General features: G+C 43.6%; 1 protein-coding gene across 1 annotated transcript in view; it reads right to left on the bottom strand.

The window, feature by feature from the left end:
- The window catches only part of MTUS2 (microtubule associated scaffold protein 2), a 489,087-nt gene that overhangs the window by 136,779 nt on the left and 331,266 nt on the right, over positions 1–21,042 (bottom strand). The window contains exon 5 of the mRNA XM_025208710.1: positions 4,843–5,004. Within this exon, the coding sequence (XP_025064495.1) occupies positions 4,843–5,004 (162 nt within the window). The remainder of the gene's footprint in view (positions 1–4,842; positions 5,005–21,042) is intronic.

Below are 21,042 nucleotides of genomic sequence, written 5' to 3'. Positions count from 1 at the left end.
ATCTGCCCACTTTTGTAGTCTGTCTAAATCTATTTGCAACCTCATTCTCCCTTCAAGTGTGCCCAGCTCACCCCACATATTAGTGTCATCAGCAAACTTGGACAATGTGCTTTCCACCCCCTGGTCCAAGTCGCTGATGAAGATGTTAAACAGTGTGGGCCTGAGGACTGAGCCCTGGGGTACACCACTGCTCACATCTCACCAGGTTGAGTACAACCTGTCCATCACTACTTTCTGGGTGTGCCCCATCAGCCAATTTTTTACCTATCCAACTGTGCAGGCATCAATGCCGCAGTCGCTTAATTTATTAATGAGAATGTGGTGAGACACAGTGTCAAAGGCCTTCTTAAAGTCCAGAAAGACTTTGTCCATGGTGACACCATCATCCAAGGATTTAGTTACTTGGTCATAAAAGGCAATCAGGTTGGTCGGGCAGGACCTGCCTTTGATGAACCCATGCTGATTGCCCCTGAGCATGATCTCCCCTGCAGGACCCCCACAGATGTGCTCCTTGATGATTCTCTCCACGATCTTCCCAAGCACCCAGGTGAGCCTTATGGGCCTATAGTTACTTGGGTCCTCCTTCCTCCCTTTCTTGAAAATTGGGACCACATTAGTCAGTTTCCAATCCCCCGGCACCTGGCCAGATGACCACGAATGCTCATACAGCCAGGCCAAGGGCTCCGCGATGACCCCTGCCAGCTCCCTCAACACCCTTGGGTGGAGGGCTTCTGGACCTGCAGATTTAAAAATGTCTAGCCCAGTACTCTAGCATGCCAGGTAGAACAGTCACCTTTTAGGACCTGAAGTGCCATGGCTCTGACACCACAAAGTGGGAGTGAGAAACCAGCCCAGCATGCCTGGCAGAGAGTGAATTGTGATGGAAGTGCTTGCACCCATGCTTTAGAGGTTCCAGGGGGTAGGTAACCTGTGGCTGGGGGTGCTGACACTTTTCTGCTTTCTCATTTCACCCAAACACAAATTCAATAAAGTTCAGTACCCTGCACTTAACCAAGCGCTGTAGTGTGCTTGCCTGATTTGGGGTGTCTGGTGGAGGAGTGGGAGGAGGGAAGAGAATGCCTGGGCCCATATTTTTGGGATCCCAGGGGCGGGGGATGCATGAAGAGGGGCCTGGTTGACTAAGGGGTAAGGACACAGCTGTTGTTAGAAAGAGCTTTTATGGAATAAGCAGTGCAAGGAAGCTCATTGATAAAATGTGCCAACAAAGGGGAAAAGAAAAAAAAGGAGGAAGTAGGATTCTTGCCATAGAGTGGCCAGTTGCAGTAAAGGTTGGAGGGTGGCTTAGAAATGAAGCAGCGTGTGATGCCTGAAGGCCCAACAAGACTGGTGTCACAGAACACTTGGCTTGCACAGGTAACAGTGACCCTGGTGCACAGTGTACCGGTTCAAAGGAGGACTTGATTTCTAGGTAGACATTTGAACCTTTAGGCTAAGTACAGAGGCTCAAAAAGCCCAAGGCAGAGTTGATTCAATCTTTGCAGGATTTTCTAAGCTGCGTAGATTGGACTGATAGCAAACTGAACTGACATTCAGCGTTCTGGTGGCCAAAGTAGGCAGAACCCTGCACTGGCCCAAGCCAAGAGCCTGGGGGTGTTCATGCCAGACAGACAGACACTGCCAAAGGCTGCTGACCCCAGCCAAATGGCAGTCCATGCCTGCTTGGCTGCTGGAAAGCCCCAGCCCTGAGCCCTTGCCAGCCACCAGCCTCCCCGAGAAGCAGGGGGCAGGGAGAATGCACCTCAAGGCCAGCACCAGCCCCACCCCCCAGCAGGGGACTGCACGCCAGAGGGTGAAGCCCCTGTAGGGGAGCTTTTTCCTTGCTCACAGCCCAATATGACCTTACCCCAGCCCTGCAAAGGGCCAGCAGCTGACAAAGGAGCATGGTGTAGGCTTTCCCAGACCAGCTTGCTAGGCTGTGGGCAGGAGAAAAGCTCCCCCATTGGGGCTTCCCTTACCATGCCATGCAGACCCCTTCTGGGGGGAGAGGGGAAGTACCAGGCCAGGGCAGGGAGTGTTTCCTTCCACTGTCCCCAGCCCTCCAGCTCTGAGAGGCTAGCAGCTGGCGAGGGTGCAGAGCTGGGGCATTCCCAGTCCAGCTCACTGGACTGTAAGTGGGGGGAAAGCCCCTCTGTGTGAGCTTCCTCTTCTCCCACCCCCCCAACAATGTGCAGACCCTTGCTGGGAGGGGACTGGTGCCAGGCTGGGGCTGCATTCCCCCACCCCTTTTTGCCCCCATCTCTCAGACAGGCTGTCAAGCTGGTGAGGGCATGGGGTTGGGGCTATCAGCCTGGCTCACTGTGCTGCAGGAAGCAGAAAAGTCTCCCCTGCAGGGGCTCCTCCTGGTGCCATGAAGACCCCTGCTGTGGGGACCAGTGCTGTGGGGGTGCATTCCTCCCTCCCCCACCTGTCAGAGAGGCCGGTGGCTAATAAGAAGATAGGGCTGGGGCTTTTCCAGCTCAGGGGCTTGCTGGGTTTAGGGAGTTTCCTCCCCTGCACTGTGGAGACCCAGATTGGGGGGCCCGGGGCTCCCCTGTCCCCCATTCCACCAGCTGACAGGCAGAGGCAGGATGCAGGCTAGGGAGCAGAGGCCTTACTACCTCAACTCTGTGACAGCTGCAGGAGGGGCCGGTCCTGTTCTACTGGAGCAGACAGCACAGCAAAGGGCCCAGTGCACCCTGGGATGTTGGGGGACTGTGAGGTAACTTGAGTCAGGAGGGGAACTGGGGCAGAAGTTCTATAGACTGATTTAACCTAAATCAGTCAAATGTGATACTATATCTGACCAGGCTTATTGTAAACTAGGTTCAGCTATATTTGAAGCAGTTTATGTGCACTGCACTTCTGTTATGGTACAGGTTTGAATAGATTTCCAATCACTTATACTGGTTTATGTGTAGCTTCTATCCCTAGCTCTAAAGCACCTTTTAAACTGATTTAACAAGTGTACATTTGTCCATTTCTGGTTTAAACCAATGTTAGTGTCACATGTGGCCATACCCACTGTCTCATGAGCAAGAAGAACTCCTCAGAGAAAGGGATTTCAAGTCAGTCTGTGCGCTGAGCTATTTAAAGAAACATGAGAAAAGAAGCGTTCATCTAAAAATAGTTTTGTCTATTGCAACTTAGTGTGAAAAAAATAAATAAGCAATGAGTTAAGTAAAATAAAAACCAACTGCAAGCAAGTGAAAATGTTTCTTGTGAAAATATACTTCCTCCCCCTCACTTTCAAGGTTTCTATCTTCTTTTAGGGTCAGATTTTAAAGATGTTATTTTGGTTTAGAATTCCCATTACTTTCAGCAGGTCTCTGCCTGCCTCTGCCTGTCAGCAGATTGAGAAAGTCCTGTTCTCAATCTTGGAAATTAATCATAAGACCTGATCCCAGTTAATAATATTCCAGTAACATGACTGCATGTACCTAAAGCAATTCTTATCAATTTATTATATAACCATATTAAAGCTTTCAAGTTTAGAAAAAACAGAAGCAGTTTAAATTTCACTGTAACTCATGGATTGGCAAGTTGATGCTCCATCACAGCCAAGACTTCAGTAGAGACACTTAAGTCTTTTCCTTATTGTTTTTAAAGTGGTGGCTAATTCCTTCTTCAAGTGTTTTGATTCATGATTAAAAATTTAATTGACTTTCACATTTAAGGGAAATTAACTTTAAGAATACACACTGCTTGCACAAGGACTCTAAAAAATTCAAATAAAGGCTTTGAGACTCTGCCTATTTGCTTTCCACTAATGAAATTCTTCTGGACTGAGGCTAGTACATTCATCATCACTGATTTGAAAATGAACCTGTGATGTGCTAGGTGCTTTACAGGCATAAAAACACACAAGCCTTACCAATCACAGAAAATATTTGAATGCAAGGCAGAAGAGGGGGGCAGCATGACTTAGAGGAGTCAGCTCTTTTTAACAAATACTCCTTTAGACAGAGGACTATGAGTACTTTGATCTGCAGCAGTGACTCTCAGTCAGGGTTTCACAGACCCCTGGAGTGCCATGAGACCCTTTTAAGGGTGCCATGGGGTGCTGCACAATAGCACTGTTAGGTGTGCAAGCACCTACACAAGCGTCATAAGATATTCACAGAAATTTCAAATAGGAATCCATAATGACAAAAATATTCTGACCTGCTGTGGTCTTTCTGAGTTCTTTGCAATAGAAGAATTGCTTTATTATTTTTCCATAGTCCAAAAAGTGAGCGAGAGAGGTAAGAGCTGGCATTTTTCAGGGGTGCTTTGAGTCTAACAAAGTTGAGAACCACTGGTCTACAGGATAACAGGGATTATTTTAGGCATGTTTGAAGACATGTCTTCACGGATTTGAAAGACAGTTTAGATAAGGATTTGAAACCAGTTCTTTATTACCTCATTTGCTTGTCTCCTTTCTCTTCTTCAGGTGAAAATGCTGTTATTTCCTGAGCTTGGAATGCAGTGCTGTCAACCTTGAAAGTAGCTCTAACAATGTATTCTCTTCTAAAAGGACCCTCTAAACTAATGTCATGCTTTCAGAAGTCTGTTTTCTGGGACTCAATATACACACAAAAGCCATGACATGGACAGCCAGGAGCACTAAATGCCTTGAACTCCAGACATTCTTAATAGTTTGCAAAATGAACATAGACCTGGGTCTTTGCCTGTGCTTCAAACAGACCATGGCAAACAGAATCAAAATCAGATCTGTTTTGGTAATGTGCCCAAGGATCACATGAAAATTAACTGTGTAAGCAATACAGCAGCGTGGCAATAATATTTGTAAGTTACTTGACTAATGCAGATGGTTACTCTTGAATGCAGACTTGAAAAACTTACCAGCAGGTGCTGTGGCAGTTTTTGGCGCTGGAAGTAAACTCCTGCGGGGAGTTGCTGTGCTGCTCAATCCCTGCAGTGTAGCTCTACTGGTCCCCTTGGGGATGTCTTTAGATGGCGCAGCTGCCTTAGGAGTAGCTTGCTCTTCATTTCCAAAGCTTGAACCTGCAGGAGGTCAAAACTGCACTAATTATAAGCTCATAAAAAATGTATGCAAACTATAGTCTCTGCACTAAATTCATGTTTGCAATTATAATCTCTAATAAAAGCATATTTCCCCCTAACTCAGTTGGGCTCCATTACACAGATTTTTTCCTAGTGCAACTGGGAGCTCCCAATAACCCACTCTGATATCAAACTTTTCCCACCTAAGTCTTAGCTGCTGATCTGGCCTGAATCTGATAACACTTAAGAATTAAGGCAAGATTGAGAGAGGCACACGAGGCACCTGAAATGGTATTTATTTAATTTTAGATGTTTAAATCAGAAAAAGCAGGAGATCCCTGCTCCAAAGTGGATTAGGTGCCTACATTAATTAATTTACAGTCTCATCCATGCACAGAAATGCCCCACTCTGAGCAGTGGGTGCCACCTGCCTGTCATGATTTAGATATGAGGAAAAGCAGTGCATAAATTCTGCCTGGGTCTCCCAAGGGTCCTGACTGGTTGGGTGCGCCTTGCGTACCATGACCTCACATCAGTAGCGTTGAATCAAGCACGAAGCAAAGCAGCTATAATCACTTTATTTAAAAAATACAGGGAGAGGTGAGGCAGTTGTGGTGTGGCTGCTCATCTCTAATTGTTAGAGCACTTGCCCAGAAAAAGGGAAGCCCTGGGCACTAGTCCCTCCTCAGCCTGAAATGGTTCAAACCAGGAGTGACCAACCCCCAGGCCACAGTCTAGGTCAGGCTCCTGCTGCTGTCGTTCAGCCCACCGTGCTCCCCACAGGTCCAACAATTTGATGGCAGGGGACTGTGGCACTGCTCTGCTGCCAAATTTCCAGATACATGGGTTACCCTACAAACCAGACAGTATAGCCTTGCATGATGATTTGGGTGTGAAGGGTGGTACAGAGCCGAATCCCAGTGCTGTAGGGTGGTGAAGAGCCTGATCTCAGCATGGCCTGCTGGGCCAAAAGTATGGCCACCACTAGTTCAGACCAACATCTAAGACTGGGGAGACCTGGGTTCTGGTCATCACTCTCAGAATTATGCTGGATGTCCAGGGATCTAGCCCTCACACAGACTCTTCTATAGCTTGATGATTATGGCACTCAAAGGAAGCTGAAGAAGACCTAGAGACCAGTTCTCAGCCTTGCAGGGTGAGTTCTCTAACCTAGATTCCTATCCGAAATCTGGGCAGAAGTAGCCTCCCCCTTCCATAGGATTTTAAGAGTGAGCCTTACACATATAGACATTTATCCTAAGAGGATGAATCTGAACTCCAGAGAGAGGCAGGAACTCAGATACACACCTGGCTCAGCATTTCCTATTGACTGTGTGTAGACAGCTCTCTGCTCAATGTGCTGTTTGGAAGTGCTTAGCTCTCCTTATTTACTACATAGAAAACATAGTTGCCAGACTCCATTTCCTTGCATCCTTGCCATAGGGGGCCATAGGGGTCCAGGCTTTATCTTCCAGTCATTACAACACCTCAGGTATCTTTAAGAATCTCACCTTGAGTTTTTATTACTGTTGTAGGAATTATCCTGGTAGTAACCACAACACCTAGTAATCAGTGTTTGTAGGATCTGACTGTCGGGCAAGACATGAGCTCCCTGACCCAGTAATAGTTTATTGCGATCAATTCTTCTGATCAGATATACAAAAATGTGAATAATATGAAAAGAAAAAATCTGCCTTAATCAGCACATCTATTTCAATCCTGTTCTCATGCTAAATCTAAGGTTTCCAAGGTTTCTATTTTATGCTGACCTTTTTCAAAACCCTTTATATCTTCACTTGCTTTTCTGAATTTGCCACCTAAAAAATTATCCTATCCTATGCTCCTTGCAGATATAAGGAAATCAATTTCTCCCTACATATAAAAAAGCCAAGTTGATGTGTCTTCTTATCTATTAAACAGAAAACCAAAGTGGAGTGAGAGATTACAGCATGTTTGGACTTAAACAGATGCAGGAGGATGAAGATTTTGCTTGAAAAATGAGCACAGAGAGTGTCGAGAAGTATATAGAATTCCACAGAAAGACTGTGATTTTTATTTTCATTATTTTAAAGAGATAGAAATACAATGCTATTTAGGCACTGCCTGCAGGGAAATGATAACATTATTAAAATAACTGGCACGGCAAACTCTTCAGGGTTTTTTTAAAGAGTTAAGCTTCTTAACCATGCATCTGAAGGGAGGCATTTTTTGCCTTTCTTTCTGAAAATCTAAGAGTCTTTTATATTAAGGTGAAAGCTTTAAAAAGAAAAGCACCTTTTCTGGTTAAAGAGCCTTGCAGGCTGCTGTCTCTTTAAGGCAGCTTGCGTGCAGGTCTTAATGTAAAGCATTGTGCATAAAGTCTACATGGGTTTCTACAACTACATTTGACCTTTACTCAAATAATAAGCTATATGAAAAATTCAAACAATTTACTGTGCTCTGAGTGGAAGCAGAAAACCACAAGCATGTATCATTCTAACACTGCTCTGCACAGAATACTCCCTGAAACATTATATGGTTGTTTTGTTTCAGAATTACCAGAATTTATCATGGGCTTTAAAAGATTATACACTGAATTCTGTACTAACAAACCTCCACTGCTTTCAGTAGAGTTACACCAGCAAAAAACCCCTGGTCCTATCTGTGTAATCTGTATTGCAATGCTGCCTGTTAAAATCTTTCTTGGATGCTAGGGATATTTTATAGAGCATGTGCTCATTTAAATTCATTAGCTACATGCTGCTCAAATTATTTACTGTTCTTTGAAATGTGCTCACTTAGCTACTATGGACAGCATACTTACAGTCAAGGAAAAAAGGGATTTTAGCTATTTGTTTAAAGTTCAAATTATAGGAGTAGTTGCCTTCAAGAGGAAATATTGCTTATTATTTACAGAAAAATACAGTTCAAATGTCTCTATATTGAAGCCTCATATGCCTATCTTTTATTCTCTTAGGTAAAATTTATTATACAGAGAACATTTCATTTTAGCAATCTGGCTAGCTTCCAGCAAGGAAGCAGTTCTTCTGTTTGAAGTACGAGGTGTCAAGGGAAGTTATATAATCTCTTTTGAGAGATATCTTGCATTACAAAAAAGAATCTTTTCAAGTTTTTTAGTATGAAGTGCAGTTGGCAACAAATACCCTTGCCCTTTGAAACACAGCAGAAGCAGTCCAGTAATTAAAGAATGATTATCAGCTGAATGGCAAGCTAAAATGCGACCTGATCATAGATCAAGTATTTGCAAATACCCAGGATGTGCTGAATGCCAGTGGACACATCCTATCACATATCCTGTGCATAGATAACAGAAGAAAAAAGGAACAATCCTTTCAGAAAGAGTGTTTTCAAAATAATATTTCCTATTCATCTTTTTGTAAGATATGGAAAGGTTGAAAGAACATTAGGTCAAATATCAATGTTTATGAATACAAGAGATGCCAAACCAAGGCTAATGCTAAATTTAAGACAATCCACCTCATCTTGCAGTTCTCCCAGGCATCTCGCATGAAGTGTGAGTACATCAAGATGTACCCCTCCTTAATAACTATATGTAAATGTGTACATTCCCAGTGCCACTCCTACTGACAACACTGAAGCAAAGTCAGGCCTCCATTGCTACAGTCACTTAAAGCAGAAGGACTAGTGGTCCAACTTGCTGTGCACTCATGCACACAGTTCCAATATTCTAAAGCACAGATTAAATGAAAAGTGAGAAAAACCTCATTCCTCACCTCCTCAGAGGAAAATAATACTTCTATTTTAATTCCATTCAGTTACTTATTCGTCTCTCAGGAAAATTACTGAAAATTGCTGACTTATCAATGACAATGTTCAGTCAATCATGAGATGGAGCTTTCACTTGCTGCCTACAGTGAGTGACTCAATAGTATTTGCTCTTCAAATCTGGATATTCCTTGGTATAAAGAAACACCAAGATGTTCAGTGAATGAAGAACACAGTCCATATGAGCACAGTAGTATAACCTCTGTTTTCCCCCATCCCTCTTGACTATTTTTGCCCTCAGTTGTTCTTCCAGGTATAAAACTGAGATTCTGATTTCTGTTGTGAAGCACCCAGTATATCTTTTGGTCACTCCTCAGTAAATAAATAAATAAATAAAGTGGTATCTTTAATTGCATATTAGAACACCAGACATGCCTTTCAGGAAGAGTCTACGTACCAGAAGACTGCTGGGGCCAACAGTCTCTAGCTGTATTTATATCAACTCCTTCCTACAAGTCACTGATACCTAAGAAATTCTAATTCCCTTTCTATGGAAAAACACATGGAAGACAAACAGTTTTCTATAATCTCATGAGCCATTTAGGGAGTCAAAAGTATCCCTTCCCCACCCTTCAAATGAAATCAGGACCAAAATCCCATGGATTTCCAGCTAAATACACAGATTCACTATCTGTCTCTGCACTTCAGTCTTCTATTGGTAATGTGGTAGTACAGTTAGCAAACTAATTTGATTTCTGATTGCCTACACAAGCAATGAGAATTTTTGTTATATACCAGAAGTTCCTTTTTTATTAATTTTAGGGCTGTCAACTAATCACAGTTAACACACGTGATTAACACATTAATTGGTTCTTGCATTAATTTTTTTAACATGTTAATCGTGGTTTTGGAGCCTGTGCCTGGGCTTCACTCTGCCACTGCCAGGCCACCCAGTGGGGCAGCAGTGGCAGTGCAGAGGACCGCAGGGCAGCCCAGGCGCAGGCTCTGGATAGCTGCAGCAGGAGGAGGGAGTGTGTGCACGCAGACACGGACTCACACAAGCAGCCACAGCCTGCATGCTGAGAAGTGCCACACTGGTAAGTCTGTGGAGGGGGAAGGGCAGGGGGAGAGGGAAGGGTTGCGGGGTGCAGATTGAGGGTCCCATGGCAAGGGAGGGACTGGGGCAGGGCCAGAGGCAGGCCCTGGGGTGAATGGGGCCCTGGGGCCAGGGTGAGTCATGGGACGGACGGCAGCTTGTCCAGGGGCACAGAGGTGTGGGTGGCAGCTCCCTGCTGCTGTATGCACCCCCAGGGAGGCATGGGGGGCATGTGCCCCTTGGACTTGTGCATGTGGTGGAGGCAGGCTGCCTGCTGCGGGCTGGGGCTCTGTGTCCTGCTGCCTTTGCCCTGGGAGCCGTGCAGGCATGGGACGTGGCTCAGCTAGCATGTGGCTCCCAGGACAAAGACAGCAGGGTGCAAAGCCCCAGCCTGCAGTGGGTAGCCTACCTCCACTCCGTGCAATTGGGGGGGGCACGTGCCTTGCATGCCTCCCCCAGGGGTGTGTGCAGCGGTTGGGAGCCACGCCCTCCCCCATGCCCCGCAGCTCTGTCTCATGACCCACCCTGCCCCAGGGCCCCATCCACCTCACTCCCTCCCTCACCACTGTGGCCTCAATCTGTTCCTCCTGCCCTTCCCTCTCCCTCTTCACCTCCCCCTCCACAGACTTACCTGCTGGGAGCTGTATATGTGTGTGTGCATGCATGTGTATGTGTGTGTCTGCCCGCCCTTCACTCCCAAGCCACAGCCCCCCAGCCCTGCTGCTGCCCCTCACTCTTGACCCACAGTACCCCGCATCCTGCCAGGGCATGCAGGGATGCCCCCCTCCCTTCCCCTCCCCCCGGGCTCCAAACCCCACATCCCCCTCCACAGCACCTAGCACCTTCACAAATTTCACCTCCACCCACAACCAAAGTACCTAGATAATTTTGCATAATTTTGCAATTTTCTGTGCATAATTTTGAGTTTTTAGCTGTGCAATTAAAATCACAATTAATCAAAACTATTTTTTTTAATCATGCTATTAAATGTTTTCATTGTTTGGCAGTCCTAATTAATTTCTTACAAAATAAAAGTAAAACTATGTAAAATACCATGTTCCATCTGATTCTAAACCCAAAAAAGTCTGGGGTTTTCAAGAATTCTTCTGTTTAACCTCAAAGAAATGTCACTATTTTGCTAGAGGTACAAGAATTAATAGAGTTAATTTCTGGAACTGTAAGCAATGCAGGCCTTCAAAACTAACACAGTATTTTTCATGCGAAACTGGCCAATCGTGAGTCAACTGTAACATAGCAACCATTTTCGCTATCAACATTTCTTAGTGTAGTAAAGATTCTACCAGAGAACTTGGGCAAGACTTGTCAAGAAAGCCTGTCTCCAGTGATAGTTTGAACTTTTTGTTTTACTGATAAATAAAACATGAAAAGATACAAGGACACAAAGAGCCAGGCTGATTCTATAGCTCAGTGTCTCATGAGCTGATACGTGAAGCTTCTTAAACAGAAGCGAGTTTCCAGCTCTCCACAGCAGGTCAAGCATTAACTGTTTGGCAGTGAATTTGGAATTGTTAGTCACGTACTGCAGCTGTATTCAGGCTGGGAACATTGGTAATGTACTTGCACCATGAATGTGCGGTGTAGCTTGCACATACATCCACAACTGTAGCAAAGACCTTTCTGTATTAAAGATCTTCGGAGACCACTTGATGCCAATCTTAAGGACAATGTAAGCACATCTAGTAGTTACAAGCAGCCTACCATATAACAATAAACAGTAATGATTTTTACCAGACTATGTTTTAAGGGCTCACTGTTTTGCTGGCAAAAATCGTAGCAGGTACATTCATGCACCTGTGTTTGTACCTGGGTACAGGCTAGGTCATTTAAATCCATTTGCAGATCCACACAGGTAGATGACTAAGGCTATGGACGTGTTACATTTGTGGTGTTGCAAACACCCTTATAGCTCTACAAATGAGCATCCACATGTTGACATTATTTGTAGTGCTACAAAAATGGCAGATCAGCCACAAAAATGTTCCTGTTTCAAAGAGGAAATTCTCAGTAGTGATAGGTTTTATAGCACTACATACAATATGTGGACAGTTATACATAGAGCTACAGGCCCCATAGCATCCCACAGTACTCTACTCTACATTTATCCCCAACCAAAGAGGGTGGTAGGGAGAACAGCTAGCCCCCTGACAGCATACCCAGCCACAGAAGGTTCTTGGGGAGCCTTGCTGGGACCCTGCTGACACATTCAATTTAAGGTGCAGTAGAAAAGAGCCCAGAAATGTTATACTTATTTTGTGAAATATTTTTGTAGCTGGTTTCCTATTTTGTTGAGCTAACAATTTCCTGAACATGGGACAGGGTTGCTCTTAATCACACCATAAATAGTATACTCAGGTCTTCAGTGTAATGTCTGCCAGGAACCTTAGAAGCAACTTTGTAGTGCTCCAGCCAGAGAGTTTTGCATGTGTGCATACCTCTACAGCACTCTATTATTGAAGCACTACAAATTAATGTATGCCCATAACCTAAGACAGCAAGGGCCACCCTTTTTTGCTGGCATATCACAAATTAGCACTAAACCCTCCCTGAGTGCCACTCCAGTTCCTTTCCCTTGCCCAATCTGTTGCTCAGCTTTCTGCTCCCTGACCAAGCTACTCTTCTGCTTTCTTCCCTGTGCTCCCTTCCTGATCTGATGATCTGTTTTCTGCTGCCTGCCACCATGCTGCCTCCTTTTCCCCAACTTGCCATATGCCACAGTCAGAAGTTGTCCAAGCCACTTATGGCTTCTGTGCTGCAGGTTACTCAGTGTGGCCCTAGGGGACCTAAACTGGTCCCTGGCACCTGCAGGTAATTAACTGGAATAAAAATGGTGGTTAGCATTGGAAGATTTAGACCTTTTTACCAATGGAATCTATGCCTAAAGTTTTCATGCCCCATAAACACAATATCCTTTTGAGCCTACTTCACAAGGAAAAATTGTCAAACAGCGTCTATGGAGAAATGCACTCAAACAGCATGACTCAGACCATTTAGACAATGTCAGATATCAACAAAAGCTGACACTGGGAGCAATACGTTTTACCCAGTAAATGCAAATCCTGGAAACAAAATAATATTTAAAAATTAAGGGCAATACTGTATCTTACAGGAGAAAACTAGTGCTCTGGGTAATCGTCTGATCAGGAAAATCCCTACACCACTGTGAATAATCAAGTGACATTTAAAACAAACATTTCATTAGCTTTGAACATTTCTTAACACTCTAATCATTACACTGTCTTCTTTACTTCTGATTTTTACCATATAATTTGGCCATCAGTTTGTATATATTAATGATAAGCTGCATAACCTAGCAGTTAATTTTCATATTTCACTGATTTAGCAGTATTTTGAAGTTCAGCATTGCATACTTGGGCAATAATGTCACACAGCTTAATTATTGATCCATACAACTCCTTTTACAGTTGCATATTTTACCATTTGAACTGAAACCATATTATTGATCAAGCTTCATGATGTCAGCACATACTAGTAGACAGGCATTCCTATACTGTTACTAAGTTACCATACTGTGGCAGAGAATCAATCCAACTAATTCAATGTTTTGTTTTTTTGCTATACTTGGTATCCCACAGAAAGGTAGGAATCTCATAATGCACCAAGCCTACTAATTGTAGGAGAGTACTGGTGATTTCTCTTCAATCCAGGATAAGGTCCGTGCATACAGGGAGGAGTATAGGATTAATATTTATAGCATTTTCAACTTAACTAGTTGACCTAAAAATAATCTTGTTGCTACAGTATGTCATTTGACTTTGAGGCATATTATTTTTGTCAGATTAAACTGGCATATTGTATCAATGGTTTGGCATAATTTAATTGCTGTAGTGTGTATTTTTATAATACTGATAGGCCAGAATTTTACAAAGAGCTTGACACAGAAAACTGAAGCCTGTCTTTCATAAGAATTGCTTTTCTGTTTAGGCACCAAAATAAGTCACTACATTTTCAAAAACTTCTCAGCGTATGATGTTACTGGGATATTGAATACCCTGGAAAACCTGACCTTTTTAAAGGGAGTCAACTTATTTTTGAAAATCTGACCCCACTTATGGGCACTGAACACGTAAGAACCTGAGTTGTCCCACCCTCATTCACAAAATACATTATAAGTTATTCAGAAAAGTTTGGTAAGGTTCTAAGTAAGTGAAGTGCGACACAAGAACAGAAATCGGTGGTAGAAAGGTAAACATTTATATTCTACGTGACTAGATGTATAACCTTTGGCTTTCCCAACATGAAAGATATTGACCTACAAAGAGAGACAAGGAGAAACAATTTTCTTATGGATCTAATCTTGTAAGATAAGTGGCCTTTGGGAGCTGTGGGCAAAACCAGCCTGGTTCTGGTCCAATTCATGCCGGGCTTTGGTGGCTTCTACTGGTGGGGGACTTTGCCCATGCCTACGCTGGGGCCAGACACCTGGGAACTGTGCCCATACTGCAACCTGTGGAACATGCAGATGCAGCTTCTAGCCCCATAGCTCCAATGTAGTCCCTTGCTGCCAAAACACTGTTGAAGTCCTCCAGTAATGTGGGATGGATCCATTGACCCCATGGACCAGATTCAGCCTACAGGCCATACGTTGCTGATCCCTGCTGTAAGACAGTTTAGGTGGATGGACCTCAGTGTCTGCACCAACCAACAGTCCTCATGCAGGACTGTAGTAGCCTTTCTACAGCAGTCAGGTACTACAGTGATAAGAGTGGTAGAAGCAGACAGATATTAATCAATACAGCTCTATACAAGAGGTTTGAGTCTAAGCTTCCTGATCTATACCCACAAAAGTTTCTGAGGGAAATTAATTCTTGAAATTCAATTTCAATTTTTTTTGGCTGGGGTCCATCACCAATGTCCTCTTTACATATCTGGCAGCAAAAATGCAGCTTGTGCTAAAGCACCATCTTGCACTGATACTATATTTTATTGAGATCACCTTACCAATTAAATGGCATATTTCTGTAGACACAGTTTTTGATAGATTAATTTTACACCTGAGTTGAGCCACATGCTACCACTACTGAAATGATACAAACTTCACTGGTCACAGAGAAATAGTGAAATTTCTATGTATACTCATGGAAGATTTGCCTACTTGCTGGCTGCACAGCAACTTGGGTTATATAATGCATTTAATTTTAACTTGTGAAATATTACAGACTTCACTGATCAAGGCGAAGATTTTATTACAAAGTAAAATGTCTATGTGCCTTGGTGGCAGATTTGCATAAAACTTGCTGATTGTATAGCTGCTTGACTTATACTGTGCAGTTCATCTGAGCTTCTTTACATAACTGGCAAATCAAAGCCACATCCCGCATTCCTAAAAGCAACCTAATACTTTACTGGTCAGTCATAACACTTGTCAGGAGAGTTTTAAAATTCAAATGGCATCCTTTACAGAATGCACATGCATTTTTTTAAATGGGCCTGGTTTTTAAAAGGTACTAAGAATTCACCTCTGGCCTCTTTGCAATATCTCAAACTGAGCAGCTGAAAACCTTGAGGCACTCAAAATGACTAGTCACTTTTGAAAAACTTGCTTTGCTTAATGTGTGCCTTATGGTCAAAGTGACAGGGAGCACCCTCAAGTTGTTATTACCGTGGTGAAGTATGATGTAGTATGAATAAAAAAGCACTGGGAATGGATGGTGGGAATTTATTTTTTTTAACTGAGAAGAAAGAAGAGTAGTTACTATACATATTTGGGGGCATATGTATAAGGATTTCAGACAGAGTAGATGAAAGTGTACTGACTTGCATATTGTATAGGTGCTGAAATCAATAATCTGTTGTGAAAGTATATACTGTATTTACTCAAATCCAAGACAAGGTTTTTTTCTCCATTCAACATAACGGGGAAAAAAGCCCTTGTATTGGATTTGAGTAAAAGGGACAGGAGGGTAGGTGGTTGCTATGGCTCAAACTCAGGCCCCGAGTGTGAGTTGGGTCCAGAGTCCAAGCTGCAGAAGTCGCCTGCCCCTTCTGCCTTGTGTAGCCTCTGACTCCCTGCCTTCCCTCAACAACCTCTGCCCTTTCCTCTCTCCCCCACCCTCGCCCTGCTGCTTACTGTCAGGCATGGCTCCACTCCCTCCCAGGCACAGAGCACATGGAAGCTCCAGCCCCGGCCACGGCAGCAGCTCCGGTCCCAGGATGCTAATGAACGCTCAGGCAGAGGCCAGGACTTCCATGTGCTACATGCCTGGAAAGGAATGGAGACAGAGCTAGAGCAATGCCTGACAGTAAGTAACTAGGGGGAGGGCAGGGCACAGAGGCTGTGGAAAGGAGCAGAAGCTGTGGGGAGCAGGGGAGACAGAGGCTGCAGAAAGGGGCAGAGGCAGCAGAGGCTGCAAAGGGAGGCAGGAGGGCAGGCAGCAGGGACACAGGCCCAGGCACTATGTGGGGAGGGGGGCAGGCTGCATGGTGGATAAGCTGGGGGGAGCAAGAGGACTGCCTGCCCCCACACCTAGCCACCTGCTCCCTCACATACCTCCCTGTTGCAGCAGTAAAGGGATGAACTTAAGATGACCTCCTGATAGTTAGAATCTATACATGGAAAATTGTAAGCAATTTGTGATTTTTCTATATATATAATCTAATTAGTGGGGGGTCATCTTAAATTCAGAGTTGTGTTAGACTTGGATAGATATGGTAAAATACTCATAAACATGGTCATTATAGTCTGATATTCATGTGCACCTGTATGACATTTGAGAGCTCTGATTGACTGTAAAATGTTGCAATGTTATAAGAATGATATATTCATATTGTCCGAAAGTATATTTAGAGAGAAAATACCAGTTGTATCAAAATTACCAATGCAAGAAATCTTATCCTAGATTATTTTTCAATCAAGTTCAATCATTGCTACTTAATATGAATTATTAATAAAGTGTGACTTATTTAAAAGTACTCCATACACATCGCCATACAGTGATATTGCTACGTATCTTTGGAAGTACTAAAGCACGGCACAGTAACTACCCGTACTGCGCCATGCATGCAATGCACAGATTTTGCCACTACGTTGTCGTAGCGGAGAATTAAAATGGAGGAACGTGCTGCTTCAGTGACATAGCTGCCGATCACATGTAGACCCACATAATCACTACATCATCATAGCATGCTATATGGAGACATAGCATGTAGGGCGACATGTAGATTGCAGCCCATGTTGTCTTAATTCTGTTTCCATTGAAGTAAATTGAAGCTTTATTATTTTACTGGTAACCTCAATGGAAGAAGAATCAGACCAGCGTAAGCACTTTGCTTCCCAATATACTAAAGAAATAACGCGTTCTCTTTAGCAGAGAGCAATATTTTTATTTTAGACCCTATTAGGCAGATGTTACAAGACTTGAGCTTCTGTGGTGCAGAAGAGTAAGTGAGCACAGATTCAGAACTAGATCTTCAGCTTTGTTATGTCTGCTTGCCAAACAACTATTATGCCAACCTAGTGGGCCGGTGCAGGATCCCTCTTATCTATGGGTTTTCATGGGCAATAGAACTATCATAGTTACCTCAAACATATGAGATATTTCCTGGCCAAGGCATCTCTATACCCCGGGGATCCCAAGGCACATAAAACCTGAAGACTTGTCTCTTCTCTATTAGTCCAAAAAGGATAACACCTCCCCACACAAACCATCATGGCAGAACTACAACAACACTGCTCCAACGTGGAAGATTCCAACATCTGTCACTTTAAAACAGAAAATTCAAAACATGAAGAAAAAAGAAGTCAGTCTAAAGAGCAACATCCACTTCCCAAGCTTACAAAGAAAAAGAACATCACCTCTAGAGGATCTGCAGTGCACAACTCTGTAACAAGCACACACAACTAACTTTGCTAATCACTATGCAGGAGCACTTAGAAAAACAGAGAAACCATCTCCTTTACCTAATATCTTCCAACAGAGGTCTACTGAAACAAGAAATCTTCACATTCTCCAGTACACAGAAGGAAAAAAAAATAAACCTAGAATAAACCTTTAACTATTATGTAGTAAACTATAGGCTGCTACCAAATAAAACTGTGATGGCAGCCATCCAACACCAGAAGAAGTGGAATCCCCTAATGGAAATCATCAGTCCAGAAATGAACCAGGAAAATGCCCACCCACCAGAAGTGCACTACTTAATACCCCAACATTAACAACATATATAAACTAAGCTTCTACCCAGAGAAACAATGTGACAATATTAAGGAATTAGAACATTTTTAAAAAGAATTCTTCCACAACCAAAAGAAGAACAGTAGCAACCTTCCCAGTGTTCTTCCCAACTGCAAGAACAATGGTACAGACCCTAGTAGACAAAACCACACTTTGTGGTACCACACCACTGACTATTTAGGAAAGAAATCAACAATGAAATTCTCAACATACATAGCTACTGCCATAACCTCTTCTTCTCAGACAGAAAAAGCACACAGTCGCTAAGATCCAATGAGTAAATAGCGATAAAACCAGTAGACAAAAGGGGGGTGATAACTAATCCTAAATCATGAGGGCTACCTCAGTCGGAATGACAGACTATTCTATGACACCACCTAATACAAGTAACTCAAAGAAGACCATACGGTGGTATTAAGCTTTGAACTCAAAAATACCATCAAACCCCACCCCTGGCAACTCTTAGAAAAACTAAATGATCTACTTGCCTCATTCTCCCATGCTAGGAATATTCTATGTGATCCCCAAGATACAGAAACAAGGAAGCCCTGATAGATTCATAAGCAGGGACCACAGTAATTCAGGCTCTGGTGGGGGGAAAAGCAGACTCCCTGCAGGCTTGCAGGAGACAATTTCAGGTGTTTTTCAGGGCAGGCTCTCCCATGCCTCTGATTGGCTGAGGGAGCCTGCCGTGGAGCTGGTTACCATTGAACAGCAGCACACAGGCTGTTCTTCAGCTGTTTTGCCACTATTTGTATGAAGAGGTCCTACAGGAAACTGCTTCACTTGATCTATAGCAGAAACTTCTTTTGCTATGTGGGGCATCTTCACACTGCTCTTGCTCATCTTTCAGCTTGCACTGTGCAAAATGGTGAAATCATAGAATCCCAGAAATGTAGGGTTGGAAGTGATCTAGTCCAACCCCCTGCTCAAACCAAGACCAGCCCTAATTATATCATTCCAGCCAAGGCTTTGCTTAGCTGCCTGGATGTGGGGTGAATGGGGTTCCATGCTGGAGCTCTGAGCAATCATACGGCTCTTTTACATAAAGTTCAACTCCTCTTGCTCTTCTCCCCTGCCTGTCCTTCCTGAACAGTTTGTACCCATCCATGACAGTGTTCCAGTCATGTGAGCTCCCACCAAGTCTGTTATTCCAATCCTGTCATAGTGCCATGACTGTGCAAGGACTTCCAGTTCTTCCTGTTTGTTTCCCAGGCTGTGTCCATTTTGATTGCCCTGATTTCTAAGGACGTATGAGAGCAGCTCCCCTGTTGCCTCCTCCTACTTGCTTTTCCTCCTGGTCTCCCGCTTCCCCACTTACCTCAGGGCTTTGGTCTCCATCCCCCAACGAACCTAGTTTAAAGCCCTCCTCACTAGGTTAGCGTGCCTGTCTGCGAAGACGCTCTTTCTTCTCTTCGTCACTCAAAAGACAAAATTTGCTCCAAGACACGATAGACTTTCTCCACACACTCCACAACATAAACCAAAGCCCCAAGAATATCACCCTAGCAGCCATGGATATCACAGGCCTTAGTACCAACATTCCCCATCATGGAGGCATCACAATCTCCCTTAAATACTTATAAGACCATAACTGATATCCAGATTTCCAACCCTACTAAAATGAACTACTTCATCCTCACACCAAAGAAGTTTACCTTCAATAACAGACCTATGTTGGTCCAGTAAAAGATACTATTTACCTTTACAAACCAAGGGACTCCTGACTGTCAGAACGGCTGCTTGGGGCTGTAAGCAGCCAGGCAAATGTTAGAGCAGCTTTAAAAAAGTGTGTTTTAATAACTTTCAAATTTCAGACCATGAGCAGTGTAATAATGTCATATGCCAACAACGTTAGTGGCTGCCATTCTTACATTCTGGGTAGGATTCTAAGTTTCAACACTCGAATTTCTGCAAATACTGGTATCCTAACATGACTTAAACTCATGACCATCTGTTGCAATGGCCTTCTGCCTGCTCCTATGGTTGGCATCCCAGTTTTACAGGACACAGGCACCAAAGAAATATAGGATTAGAAGTGACATCTGTTATACAAGAAACTCCTCCCAATGGCAAGAAATGCCAAATTAGAGCCACATGCTTCGTTATGTGGAATTGCATCTGTTGATACTCATGGGCATTGTATCATCAACAAATGCCTTTTCCTGGTATCGCTCTTTCTCATTTGCTTCTATATTGGCTCAATATGCCACAGTTGGAAAAGGTAGCCTGCCAGCGGAGTTAACTAAATTCTATCATCTTTTTGTGATGGGTGTTGGCTCCTTCAGCTCACCACACTAACAGAGGTCAAGCAGCACCTCAGCAACTGCCAGCATCTAATGTCCTGTAATGTCTAGTCCCACCTCTGCCTGAAGGTCCTAGTGTGATGTTGATTATGTTACAACTTACAACCTCCTTCCCATATGCATGTGGGTTTCTATTTTTTTTCAACATTCTTCTGAAGCACTGAACATTGACTGCAGTGCACTGAACCTCCTAATAGTACTCAAAAACCTCTCAGGTACTTGTTGGTGGGTCTTGTTCACATGCTCACAGGCAAATGGATAACCAGATATGGGGTCAGGAAAGGATTTTACCCCAGCTCAGACTGGCAAGGACTGATGTTTTATTATTATTGTTGCTGTTGTTGTTATTATTGACTATCTCTAATGTGGGACACATTTTCTTCCTCATCTGTTCCCGCCTTACCCATGGATGAGGTACTGGTGGCACCCTTGCCTCCCCTCCTCTTTACCTTTGGCACTCTGAAATTTTTATACACATTGTAGTTTTCCTTCCTCCCACCACAAAATAACTTGGAAGATCTCAAAGGGCAACAGTGAATCTTTAGACACTGACTGGACCAAAGTCTTAGTAAAATAGAGGATGGAAAGCCAGATAGTATTGCATATTGAAAGCAGCAATAAAACAATCTTTCTTCACATCTGCATAGCAATGTATGATCATACACGGCAGACAGAGTCTGGTTTACCATTTCCTGCT

Source organism: Alligator sinensis, unplaced genomic scaffold, assembly GCF_000455745.1.
Source record: "Alligator sinensis unplaced genomic scaffold, ASM45574v1 scaffold84_2, whole genome shotgun sequence".
NCBI lineage: Eukaryota > Metazoa > Chordata > Crocodylia > Alligatoridae > Alligator > Alligator sinensis.
This window is presented reverse-complemented; position numbering and strand designations above follow the sequence as displayed.